The 13943-nt window shown below is 39.9% G+C and overlaps 1 protein-coding gene across 16 annotated transcripts in view; it reads left to right on the top strand.

Annotated features, from left to right (window-relative positions):
- The first annotated feature begins 571 nt into the window (after window positions 1-571).
- CCDC171 (coiled-coil domain containing 171) overlaps window positions 572-13943 on the top strand; it is a 273713-nt gene continuing 260341 nt past the window's right edge. For 10 of the 16 annotated variants that reach the window (XM_072992079.2, XM_072992086.2, XM_072992081.2 and 7 more), the window contains exons 1-3: window positions 572-1298; window positions 12431-12560; window positions 13480-13654. In XM_072992079.2, coding sequence (XP_072848180.2) covers window positions 1072-1298; window positions 12431-12560; window positions 13480-13654 — 532 coding nt within the window. In that variant the 5' untranslated portion in view covers window positions 572-1071. Of the gene's footprint in view, window positions 1299-1676; window positions 1790-12430; window positions 12561-13479; window positions 13655-13943 lie in introns of all 16 variants that reach the window. The other 6 variants (XM_078384939.1, XM_072992082.2, XM_078384938.1 and 3 more) reach the window with 4 other exon arrangements.

Here is a 13943-nt window from a genome sequence, read left to right as displayed (position 1 = left end):
TTGCGCTTTCTTAAGACAGCAAGAATAATAATATTGATACAGTATTTTTAAAACAAACTATTGTATTTCAGTATGAAAGAAGGGTGGGTGATACCTGAGAAGTCCACTTAAAAATCACAAACACAAGCTAGGTTTCAACTCCAGGGTGGGCATCACTCGACTGTGGATAGTGTAGGAGGAACATAAATATTCCAAAAATCATGACTGTGTGTATGTGCCAGGCTCTCTTGTTAAAACCAGGTTTTAAAATGAGGGCTGCAAGCTCTATTAGACAAAGGTTTGCTGATCACTCAACACTACCACCTCCATTGTTTTTTATAAACAGAGATAAGAAAAATAACAGAAATGTGACAAAGCCTGTATCAAAGAAATTGAAATAAAATTTACATGCTAGGTGACCCAACTGCAGTCAAATTAAAAATACCGCTTAGCAGTTGGAGGAAAATATCTTGTTTACAATCCTCCTTGATACAGGCTGTCAAATCAAAACTGACTTATAGCGACCCTAATAGTTTTAAGGTGAGCTATTTTAAGGGTGGTTTCACCACTTCCTTATCCCCCCCCCCAAAGCAGGTACCTGAACCCAGGCCTCCTGAGTCCTACTGTACAGTACCACACTTGAGTATCCTCCAAAAAAAAACCACTTAAAATTTACTCTTGATTTTTAACTAGCACTGGAAAATAATTATTATCCAAACGTTTTGCTCGCTGCATTTGAAATTAGATACCCAGGTATGTTACGAGATGAACAGAATGCAGTGTGATCCTGCGAAAGCCTATTTGGAAACAGAGGCCCTTTTAGTCCAGTGGGATTTACTTATCCATAAAAATGTATAGGGGTACTGAGATAAGAGGAGGCTAGACTCGAGAGACCTACAGCTACCTATATGAACATTTTTAACCCGCTAAAAAGCCATCTACTACGGTTCCTAGCTCTTTCACCATGCCCTCAATTCGGAAAGCGGCAAAAAGCGCGGGCACGGCTTCCTTCCGCGCTGCTGAAGTTAGCAAATAGAGCGACCCGTTTCCTCTCAGTTGGAATGTGTTACGTCACAAGACCTCGTTCTTCCAATGAAAAGCGGTGGCTTGAGGTCCGAAGGTCTGTTGTCGGAAGTAGCCGTTGCAAAGGCTTTCACGGGGTGTGTGCGCGCGCGCCTTGGTTTTCCTGTTAGTCCCTGGGTCCTAGCGCCCCGGGATAGCGTGGTGGGCTGTCTTGACCACGAGCGTATGAGCTGTTCATATCTGGTTCCTTCGCAACGCTTTTGCTGCTCCTCTAAAACTCAAGACACAGCGGGCAGGTAGGAAGGAGGGAGAGCAACGGGACGGGACAGCAAGGATAAGGCGAGATGAGCAGGACGAGGCTACAAAGTATTAAGGGGACAGTGATTTCTCAGGGTCATGGAAACTTGGAGGAAAACAATTGAAGAATCAAGGCAAGAGAGTGGAAGTTGAGCCAAAGATTTCGGGTTGTCTGGGAAGGAGGGGATGGTGTGTTGTGTAGACTAGGATCCTTAGGTTTGGGTAGCAGGTAGAGACTGAAGGGATCTAGCATCAAAGCACGAGCCCCGTTGGGACCACTTGTTCACAAGGAGGCAGGGAAGGAAAGTTATATACTGTAGCAGCCGTGGCATTTCTCGTTCTCTCGTAACCCTCTTGCACTTGTTCATCCGGTGTAGTTTCTCCTAGTTGGAAGACTGTGAGAGGGAAACTGCCACGAGTTGAATGCCTCCCTGCCTTGCAGCAATTTCCAGCATCGAAAGAGCTTTTCCACTCGAGCTTGTAACGCTTTGTAAGTGTAGGAAACGTTAATATTCTAGGTGTTCCTTACCACGTTTTAACTCACAAATCTGTATTTCCTTATTCCTTATTAAATCAAAATGTTTCTGTTGCAAGGTTATGAATCTGTGTCAGATGGGTCATGCAGGGATTTAGAGTATGCAAATAGAGTTCAGATCAGCCAGTTTTATCTTGAACTGTGCACATTTCTTCTCAGGGTTGAGTAAGCACCATTAGATTCAACAGGATATTCTTCTAGATGAACTTGTATAGGATTGCTCTTTAAAGGGCTATAACTAATAATATAGTGTAAAAGCTGAGATGATTAGATTGCTGTTATTGTCGTTAAGTGATGTGATTTTCTTTCTTTCTTTCTTTCTTTCTTTATTTATTTATTGTATTTATTGTATTTATTGTATTTATACCCCGCCTATCTAGTCATCTATCTAGAAACAGTTACATGGTATCCGATCTCTGCCAGCATAGAATGAGCAAGGCTAGAGTGATGAATGAAGTGAATAAAGAACACTGACATTTTGTCCAATTAAAGTCAGAACTCAATGAGCCCAGTTAACAAGAGTCAGGTTATCGGCTGACAAGGGACTCCTATCTGAGTAACATTTTAGATCCTCATACAGGAATCGCTGTACTATAACATCAGTCTGATTTATGGTGACCTTTTTAGAGTTTTCCAGGCTGAGAGTGCTCAGAAGTGGTTTACCATCCCCTTCTTCTGGGTGCATCTCAGGACTGTACAGCTTGCCCAAGGCCTAACAGGTTTGCTTTTCTGGGATGCTCCCTGAGGTGGAAAAAAAGAAAAACAGTCAAGTATTATCTGCACAGAGTCACTATAGGCAGATTTCACTGAAACTACCACAAAGTCAAAACAAGTTGAGGCCCCATGCTCCAGAGAGAGGAAACACCGCTCCAAAATCCCACAGAATCCACATACAGCTATGTTGTTGTTTAGTCATGTCCGACTCTTAGTGACCCCATGGCCCAGAGCATGCTAGGCCCTCCTGTCTTCCACTGCCTCCCAGAGTTTGGTCAGATCCATGTTTGTAGCTTCGATGACACTGTCCAGCCATCTCATCCTCTGTCGTCCCCTTCTCCTCTTGCCTTCACACTTTCCTAACATCAAGGTCTTTTCCAGGGAGTCTTCTCACGAGATGGTCAAAGTACTGGAGCCTCAGCTTCAGGATCTGTCCTTCCAGTGAGCACTCAGGGTTGATTTCCTTTAGAATGGATAGGTTTGTTCTCCCTGCAGTCCAGGGGGCTCTCAAGAGCCTCTTCCAGCACCATAACTTAAAAGCATCAATTCTTCCGCGGTCAGCTTTCTTTATGGTCCAACTCTCACTTCCATACATCACTACTAGAAAAACCATAGCTTTTGACTATGCGGACCTTTGTCGTCTCTGCTTTTTAAGATGATGTCTAGGTTTGTCATCACTTTCCTCTAAAGAAGCAGGCGTCTTTTAATTTCATGGCTGTTGTCACCATCTGCAGTGATCATGGAGCCCAAGAAAGTAAACTCTGTCACTGTCTCCATATCTTGCCCTTCTGTTTGCCAGGAGGTGATGGGATCAGTGGCCATGATCTTAGTTTTTTTGATGTTGAGCTTCAGATCATTTTTTCCACTCTCCTCTTTCACCGTTATTAGGAGGTTCTTTAATTCCTCCTCACTTTCTGCTATCAGAGTGGTATCATCTGCATATCTCAGGTTGTTGATATTTCTTCCAGCAATCTTGATTCTGGCTTGGTATTCCTCCAGTCCGACCTTTCGCATGATGTATTCTGCATATAAGTTGAACAAGCTGGGGACAATATACAGCCTCCTTTCCCAATTTTGAAACAATCAGTGTTTCCATATCCAGTTCTAACTGTTGCTTCCTGTCCCACATATAGATTTCTCAGGAGATATATAAGGTGGTCAGACACTCCCATTTCTTTAAGGACTTGCCATAGTTTGCTGTGGTCCACACAGTCAAAGGCTTTTGCGTAGCCAGTAAAGCATAAGTAGATGTTTTTCTGGAATTCTCTGGCTTTCTCCATAATCCAGCACATGTTAGCAATTTTGTCTCTAGTTCCTCTGCCTCTTCGAAATCCAGCTTGTACTTCTGGGAGTTCTTGGTCCACATACTGTTGAAGCCTACCTTGCAAGATTTTGAGCATAAGTTTGCTAGCGTGTGAAATGAGTGCAATTGTATCGTAGTTGGAGCATTCTTTGGCACTGCCCTTCTTTGGGATTGGGGTGTAGACTGATCTTTTCCAATCCTCTGGCTACTGCTGAGTTTTCCAAATTTGCTGGCATATTGAGTGTAGCACCTTAACAGCGTCAAGATTTTAAATAGTTCAACTAGAATGCCATCACCTCCACTGGCCTTGTTGTTAGCCGTGCTTTTTAAGGCCCATTTGACTTCACTCTCCAAGATGTCTGGCTCAAGGTCAGCAACCACACTATCTGGGTTCAGCAGAACATCCAGATCTTTCTGCTATAATTCCTCTTGTGTATTCTTGCCACCTCTTCTTGATGTCTTCTGCTTCTGTTAGGTCCCTCCCATTTTTGTCCTTTATCATGTCCATATTTGCACAAAAGGTTCCTTTAATATCTCCAATTTTCTTGAACATCTCTGGGTTTTCCCTTTCTATTATTTTCCTCTGTTTTTTTGCACTGTTCAGTTAAGAAGGCCTTCTTGTCTCTCCTTGCTATTCTTTGGAAGTCTGTGTTCAGTTTTCTGTAACTTTCCCTATCTCCCTTGCATTTTGTTTCTCTTCTCTTCTCTGCTATTTGTAAGGCCTCTTTGGACAGCCTCTTTGCTTTCTTGCATTTCCATTTCCCTTCGACCAGTGTAATTACACACCAGGATTTTGGCTATAATATTTGAAATCAACTGCCAATGTCTTACTCAGGTCCCAGTAACCAATTCTACACATCATATTAGCACTTGCTAAGAGTACAAATTGTACATCTAATTGCCTTTTCAAAAACATTACTTTCAATATCACAAGCTAAATATGAGCCAACAGTCTGATGTGGCTACAACAAAGGTAAACGCTATTTTAGGCTGTATTAATACAAGTATAGTTTCCAAATCCCGCAAAGTGCTAGTCCCCCTCTATTCAGCACTGGTTAGGCCTCACCTTGAGTATTGTGTCCAGCTCTGGACACGACACTTCCAGAAGGATGCTAACAAATTGGAACAAGTTCAGAGGAGGGCAACAAGGATGATCAAGGGGCTGGAAACCGAGCCTTATGAGGAAAGGCTGAAAGAAGACTGAGGGGTGATATGATAGCACTTTTCAAATATCTGAAAGGGTATCATACAGAGGAGGGGCAAGATCTGTTTTCAATCATCCCAGAGTGCAGGACACACAACAATGGTCTCAAGTTAAAGGAAACCGGATTTCAGTTGAATATCAGGAAAAACTTCATAACTGTTAGAGCTGTACGACAGTGGAACCAGTTACCTCAGGAGTTGGTGAGTGCTCCAACACTGGAGGAATTCAAGGAAAACTTAGATAATCACCTAAGTTTCTGTAACTTTCCCTATCTCCCTTGCATTTTGTTTCCCTTCTCTTCTCTGCTATTTGTAAAGCCTTGTTGGACAGCCACTTTGCTTTCTGGCCCTTCCTTTTCTTTGGGATCGTTCTTGTTGCTGCCTCCTGTACAATGTTACAAGCCTCCATCCATAGTTCTTCAGGCACTCTGTCCACCAAATCTAGTTCCTTAAATCTGTTCTTCACTTCCACTGTATATTCATAAGGGATTTGGTTTAGATTATGCTTGACTAGCCAGTGGTTTTTCCTACTTTCTTCAGTTTAAGTTTGAGTTTTGCTATAAGAAGCTGATGATCAGAACCACACTCACCTCCAGGTCTTGTTTTTGCTGACTGTATAGAGCTTCTCCATCTTTGGCTGGAGAGAATATAATCAATCTGATTTTGGTATTGCCCATCTGGAGATGTCCATGTGTAGAGTCCTAACCACTTCATTAGGTTTGGAGCTACTTGTACTTGTCCTCCGCTCTTCCTCAGTAGCATGTTGGACGCCTTCCGACCTGAGGGTCCCATCTTCCAGCGTCATATCTTTTAGCCTTTTGTTTGTGTTCATGGGGTTTTCTTGGCAAAGATACTGGAGTGGCTTGCTAGTTCCTGCTTCTGGTGGATTGTGTTTAGTCAGAACTCTCCACCGTGACCTGTCCATCTTGGGTGTCCCTGCACAGCACAGCCCATAGCTTCTGTGAATTATTCAAGCCCCTTCGCCATGAGAAGGCAGCAATCCGTGAAGGGGTATACAGCTATAACTTTCTCTAATGATTTAGAAATTGTTCTCTTTACGCATGAAATTTCTATCTACTCCTCCAATTAGGGAAGAAACACACACAGAAAGAAACATACTCACTAGAGACAGGCAAGGTTCACTGCCTGCTTAGAATAGGGGAGATTAGATCCTGTCTTGTTCTAGGAAGGGATAGGCTAAACAGGAAGGCTTAAATAAGATATTTTGCAGAGCTCTACCTGAAAGCAGCTGCAAGCCTTTAACTCCAAGCCTTCCTGCTCTTCTGGCAGATCCTTGTTTGCCATCTACTGGTTAAATCTATGCTACTGCAGATTGTGAAGAAATTATCATTAACGTACAGTGGTGCCTCACTTGACGAGCATAATTCGTTGTGTTGAAATTGCTGTTAAGTGAAATCCTCGTCAAGTGAAACGAAAAAGCCAATTGAAATGCATTGAAAACCGGTTCAATGCATTCCAATGGGCTAAATACCTCAGCATCCAGCGAAGATCCTCCAGAGGGGCGGCCATTTTCGGTGCCTGTAAAGTGAGGAATCTGTCCTAAATCACAGCAGGGAGCCATTTTGCACAGCGGGTGGCCATTTTAGAGCTGCCGATCAGCTGTTTAAAAATCGTTGTCTAGCAATCAGTTCCCGAAGCAGGGAACCGATCATCGTTAAGCGATTTTTCCCTGTTAGAACATCGTTTTGTGATCGCAAAAGCGATCGCAAAAACTTCATCGTCAAGCGGTTTCATCACTTAACAAGGTAATCGTTAAGTGACGCACCATTGTAATTGATATTAATTATTTGCTTTTTAAAAAATAAAAGAAGTTACTTTATCTATCTATCTATCTATCTATCTATCTATCTATCTATCTATCTATCTATCTATCTATCTATCTATCTATCTATCTATCTATCTATCTATCTATCTATCTATCTATCTATCTATCTATCTATTTATTTATTTATTTAATGTATATGCCGCCCACTCTACCCAGAGGTCTCTGGGCAGCTTACAATAATTAAAATTCAATACTATAAAAATAAAATGATTAGAATACAATTAAAATACAATTAAAATTGCCATCATCAGGACCCACAGTTGATGTTATTTCAATTAAAAACCTTCTGGAACTTTGAGATGCAAAGATCAAGGCCCCTTTAGTATCAATGGTAGATTTATGTTTTGCCACCTCAGAAATACACTTACATTGTTTTATTAGTGTAGATATATTGCAAAGAGCACACTTGTAGAATATATGCCACCATTTAGAGATTTAATTTTAGGTCTGTCTTAATTTCACTTTTACCAGAGGAGAGGAGAGTGGAAAGCAGGAAAAAGTAAACAGAATTTTAACCCCCTCCCCTTTAAATTGTAGCTATAGGTTTTGGTAGGTTGCTAGCCCATAGGAATGTATTCCTATGCCATTAACTTATTGTTTCTGGCTAACTCTGAATGATTGATTTACTAAGTTAGAAATTTCATTTGAATGTTCATTTAAATGCTTGTACCATAGATTTTGATTTGGCCTCAAGATGTGTGGGGTCAAACAACCAGAGTCCTGTAATTAAATCCCAAGGGATGTGTGTGCTGGCCTGTTCATTTTGTTGGTTGTTTTTATTACTTGTTGGCTGAGAAAAATACACCCTTGAGCAGTTTTCATTAGAATGTTTGATCATAGGAATTATATCTTTGGCACATTGTTTTGTTTTTCTGCTTCAGTGAATAATTTGGAATTTTTTTTATAGAATGCCCTCCCCAGGGATTCCTACTGTCTCTTCTTTTTAAGTGCATCAGTCTGTCATCTTGTTAAGAAGCCATATCTCAGGGAAACTGAACAATCTTTCTTACCCCTGTTGGGAATGAAGTCCTTTTGTTCTGGACACTTTTGTAGTTTTTCTTATTTAATTTCTGTTGATTTCTAACGCATATTCACTATTGTCCTTTTCAGTGTTTTCTTTCTGGATTGTTTTTCTGTTATTCATTTCCATTTTTAAAACAACTATAACGGTGGAATAGAACAATGGAAAAATAAACCATATATGATATGAAAACTGAATTACAGTATATTGAATTTGGTCAGGATTATTCTCAGTCACATGAGTATAAGATTGCTGCCTTAGTATATTGTATGCTTAAAAATTTAAAATAATACTTCTGCTCTTCTCCTGCACAGAAAAATCTCACTCATTTTGTTTGTTGGTGCTTTGGGGTATAGCCACCATAGCACAACAGTAATAGCTGCATAAGATCTAGATGCATATTCCACTTTTATTTCAAATTTTGCACTTTTATATCAGCTATAAAAATTTATAGTAGACCTGGTCTAGAGGGGCGGGGTATAAATCAAATTAAAGTAAAGTAAAGTTATAAAAATTTAAATTTCCAGTGGAAGACATCATAAAGTAATATGAGTACAGTCAACCCTCGATTTACTTAATCTGTTCCGGAACAGCATTCGTAAGTTGAAAAGTTCGTAAGTCGATTTCCCATTTCCCATAGGAATGCATTGAAACCCCGTTAATCCATTCTGGCCGAATAAAAAAATACAATAAATAAATAAAAAGCACCAAACACTGCAAACCTGCAAAAAAACCCACCAGCCCAATCCCACCCTGAAAAAGAAAAAAATGTTAAAGAGAAGAAGCCGCGGGGCGGGAGAGAAAGGCGATCGGCACCTTCAGAGCTCTCAAAGGGCTTCCTCCGATGTCAGATGGAAAGCCCTTTGAGAGCTCCTAAGGCAAAAAGTCAGGGAGAAAGGACTGGAAATTCAAATTTCCCGCTCTTTCTCCCTGCCTTTTTGCCTTTGGAGCTCTCAAAGGGCTTCTTCCCGTGTCGGGTGGAAAGCCCTTTGAGAGCTCCGAAGGCGACAAAGGCTCCATTGGCAAAAAATGGTATTGACTTGTGAATGGAGCCTCAGCCTCGTTCGTAGGTCGAGCTCCGTTCGCAAGTCGATGCCAGTTTTTATAAATGGAGCCGTTCGTAAATCGAAAAGTTCGTATGTGGGGCCATTTGTAAGTCGAGGGTTGGCTATAGTTATATTACCATAACAATACTGCAGCATGTTGTGTCCATCTTGTGTAAATTTGTTTCCCTTGATGTTGATTAAATGAATCAGCTCCCCTTTTTGTTTTTCATTCATTAGAAATATGGCTAGATTCGTACATTACCAGCTGTGATTGTTACTCATTTGCAGACGATGTCAGGGCTACTGAATCTGTGACAGGGATGCACTGGAGAGAAACCTTCCACAGATCTAATTTTCATGATAAACTTTACCTACTGAAATTCCTTTTTCAATATAAGTATTAGATGCAGAAGTCCCGTCTTCTTTTTCCACTCTGCTTTCAGTGATCTTTGACAAATCCAGTCATATAAGTAGGTCCAGCAACATAGTTGCTTCTCATAGCAGAGTTTTAAAAGATCTGAAAGTTGTCATTCTGGAAAAGAAAACAATTACAGGACAAGAACCCAGAGAGAGACAATTGAGATAAAATATATACATATGTTTAAAATCCGTCTCAATGGATTCAATATAAGTTTAGGTTTCTTAAGTTATCATAAAATGTGAAATATTATGTTGTATCTGCTGTAATTGGTAACATCATTACTGTGTTGTTCCTGTTTGTTATCTATATAACCTGAAATTAATTTAGCAACCAATCATTGTCATTGTTTACTAAACAATACTTCCTGGGAGGGGAACTGAACATATGTCTTAAAGATTATTGCCAGGTATGAAGTGCCATACTGTCAGCAACATGTAATCAGAAAAGAAACAGTGTCTTTGTTTTGGGACCATATATAAATGTATAAACGTTTGCCATGTGATCCCACTCTTATTGTCTCAGGAAGTGGGCTTGCCCATAAAAGCTCACATTAAAATAGCAGTTAGTCTTTAAAGAAGCCACAATGTTTTTATCTTCTTTATTTTTATATATTTATTTTTATTCAATTTTTGTCTCATAGCAGAATCACCCGCAATACTGCTGTTAGTTTATGGGGGTATGGTTTCTTTTTAATAGAGACCTAGCCTCTCCTGACTCCTGGACTAGAGCAGTGATTCCTCATAGTTGGAGTCGCATTGTTCTCCATCTACAGCACTCAAAAGCCCTAGACATGATGGTAGGAGCTTCTGGGAATTGTAATCCAAGAGCATCTGGGCCCCCAATTTGGGAACTACTAGGCTAGAGTCAGTGTGGATTCCCAGTGTGGTATAGTGGGTAGAGTGATGGACTAGGACTCTGGATTACAGAGTTCATATCCCTAATTGGCCATGAAAACTCATTGAGGGAGTGGAACTGGTAAAAACATTCCTTAAATAGTAGTTGTTGTGGGTTTTTCGGGCTCTTTGGCCATGTTCTGAAGGTTGTTCTTTCTAATGTTTCGCCAGTCTCTGTGGCCGGCATCTTCAGAGGACAGCAAACTGTGCTCTGGTGACCACAGATATTCCTTAAATATCTCACCTTGAAAACTCTATTAGGGTCGCTATAATTTGGTTCCAACCTGACAGCACTATAGTTTGGACTTTATTTGTTTATGCCATGTTGAAACCCTCTATTTCACGAGAAAAGCAAGACACCTTTTCTCTAATGGATGTGTTGATTATCATTGCTTCCCATTTCTTACTTGGAGGAATGGGAAATATTTTTATAAACCACAGAAATTACTTTTATAGTGGTACACGTAGTCTGATGACAATTCATCTTCAGTTAATTGCTCCCTAGTCATCGTTCAGCTTGTTTAACTCAAGGGGATTGAGTTGTCTTGGAGATGCTGAATACTAAAATCATCCTTGGCTACTAATGTTTTGATTTGTTTATACTATGTGAAATTTCAGACTTGAATACCAGGAGTATTCCCATACAACAGGCTACAATCTTAAATAGTAAAAAAATAAGCCTCACTGAATATAGTGAGATGCCTGGGAGAAGGTGTACAGGTCAGACTTAGATTTAAGATAAAATAAATTTAAATATCTGCTCAATCTTGAAGTTTAGTGGTTCATCCTTCATCCACATATTTAAACTGCTTTCTCCAGTCTTCCCTGTTGAAAAAAAAGTTAAAGCTGCTAGTACAGGTCTGCTATAAGACTCAGCTGTTTTTGTTTTGTCTAAGTTTTTGTGGATTGCAGGCCACTTCATCAGATGCCTTTATGAAGTCCACAGCAGCTAAGATCAAATAAAAGCTTTTGGGTTTTTTAAGCAAAAACAATGAAGACTTTTTAGCAGCTTAACAGCTAACATGATTCTCTTCTTGAATTTTTGTGTTAATCCATAAACGTAGTAGTCAGTATTTATTTATTTGTGTGTGTCTGAAAATTGCTGTGGGGTGTGAATAAAAGAAACCCAAGATCATTTGAATTCACATGTGATTCATATTAATTACATCTTAGACCTTTGCTATAAAAGTTTGCAAATTTTTTAGAAACACTGTTATATTTCAGTTCACTTGAGAAATAATTTCATTTTCCAGGTTAAGACTATAAAAAGCCTATTGTTCACTGGTAATAAAAATGTGACAGAGTTTTTCATTAGTGATGGGTAGAAATGCTAATATATTGGATAGTGTTTGCAACTTGAAAATCGGAACCAGAGTTGGATGTGAGTTGTTGTTGCTTAGTCGTTAAGTCATGTCCGACTCTTCGTGACCCCAGATGTGTGTACAGTACCTTTAATAGCCTATTTCCTGAGAAGTAGCATGCTTATCTGTATCAGCATGCTGAGGAAAGAAAACAAAACAAACAAACAAACAAAAACATCTATTAGCACTTTAAACACTAACAATTTTAATTCAGCTTGATTTTTTGTGCATCAGTGTCCACTTCCTCAGACACTGGGGTACAAATACAAGGCTGGTATGTTTATACATATCTCGGTGACCAGGTGAGGATACAAATAACAGGCAAAGAGACAATTATGGAGTGAAATAATGGACCTATCAAGCTTACAATTATCAGGTCTTTGCCAGGGCAATAGCTTTAGGGCAGGTGGAATTGGCTGCCATGGGAATGCTAGGAAATGTTCACAGGGGTCACAGTTTGTCAAGGGAAGTGACTGTTTAATATCTATGGGATATTAGAGAAAGCTTTATTATTATTAATATAGAGAGTGTTCCAAGAAGATTTGATTTTTGTTGAGGCCCTTAGAGGTTTACTGGAACCTGTTTGTGTAGCTAATTTCTGTTGCTGCCTCTAGAGTATTTTTTTCTAATTTCTTTTTTTCCTCCTGTAGCCACTTCTAATAGCCTAGGTATATTTCCTTGGAAGTCAGTATTGTATATTTTTGTTCACTTACACCTGAGTGTAAGTTATCTGAAAGCTTAAAGCTGACCTGGCTGAAAGACATGTGAAAAATCTTTGCGTTTTGAAGCAGGGTTTCTGGAAAGATATTCTCTCACAGTCAAAGTGAGCCAGAAATGGAAACAGAGGAAGATCTGAGAAGAAAACTTCTTCAAGTCAGGAAAGAACTACTGGATATAACTGTTCAACACAATGCAGAGGTAAGAACGTCATTTGCATGCTTTTATTTTATTTTATGACTTGGCATTAGCAGTATTGTCCCATGTCCTTTCTACTCCAGATCCACCATGAGAAAGATAAAGATATACTGAAGATCCAGTGCTGTCTTTTTTTTAAAACAAAGTGGTACATGTTTAATTAAGGGCCTTCCAACAGAATTTTAAGTCCACATATGGCAGGCAAGCTGTTTAATTCTCCTTAAATTTGGAAAAGGTTGAATCTCAATCCACCACCATGCTGGTGCTGCAGCACCAGAGTAACAGAACTTCCTCTTCTTTCCTTTCTCGTGGCTCTCAATGCTGCCGGAAAACAGGCTCATGAAGAATGTTCAGCACTCTAGAGCTGTTGTGGTGTTTGGTGGTGGGAGAGCAGTGGGGAGGGGGAAATTGCGCCTTCTTGATTCTGCCGGATAATCAAGAAGTAAAAATAAAAAGAGTTACAAAAATTAAGAATTGTTAACATATATGGTAACAAATTTCTTTTGGGGGCTTTGTGGTAAATGACACAATTAATGGTAATTAATCAGTCTATCAATTTTTTCTTTCTTTTTTTTCTTTTTGGCCTGCAAGGTTGGAGAACATTATGCATCTTGTTTAGTTTTTTGTTGACAACTTAGGGTGGACATGTATGGGTTATGAGACTTACTGTGTAAGCACCTGCTAGTTGTGTGTTTATGAGGCACTTGGGCCTCATATAAGTTTGAGAGGAGACTGAGAAAAATTAATGTCAAATAATTTTCACACATGTCTACTGAAGAGAAGTTCCTCATAGCTGTTGATGTATCTTCTACTTTGGTTGAGGCCGGTGGGGGACATGTAGCCCTACAGGTGTTCCTTCAACTCTCACGAGTCCATGCCAACACACCAAAACTATAGTTTGATTATCCAATTGCTTTTATAGGTATCAAACTATGAGTGCCGGTTTGTCAAGCTTCGAGCAGAATTTGAAAGAAGTGAGGCTGTGCGACAAAGTCTGGAGTATGAACTTGCTGTTGCGAGGAAAGAAGTTGCTAATGAACGGTTTTCAGCAGAGGACAAGTTAGGTGAAGCAAAGAAACAAATTGAACAGTTTGAAGGTAAGTTTCAGAGCCCCTGCAAAACAATGAATCATAGTGGAACACTGCGTTTACACTAGATGTGGATACAATACCTTGGTCTCAGTTGCTTTTATTTTTCCTCCTGGTTTCATCCTTCACCCTCTACATATATTCATAGAATCACAGAACAGTGAAGTTGGAAGGGGCCTACAAGGTCATGAAGTCCAATTCCCTGTTCAATGCAGGAATACGTTTCTTTTATGCCCCCAGTGTTGGAGCACTCACCACCTCTCAAGGTTCCGCTGTCGTAGTGCTCTAACAGATAGGA

This window comes from Pogona vitticeps, chromosome 2 (genome assembly GCF_051106095.1).
Source record: "Pogona vitticeps strain Pit_001003342236 chromosome 2, PviZW2.1, whole genome shotgun sequence".
In the NCBI taxonomy this organism is placed as follows: Eukaryota; Metazoa; Chordata; class Lepidosauria; order Squamata; family Agamidae; genus Pogona; species Pogona vitticeps.
Note: the sequence above shows the minus strand (reverse complement) of the source record. Positions and strands in the feature narration are given on the sequence as shown.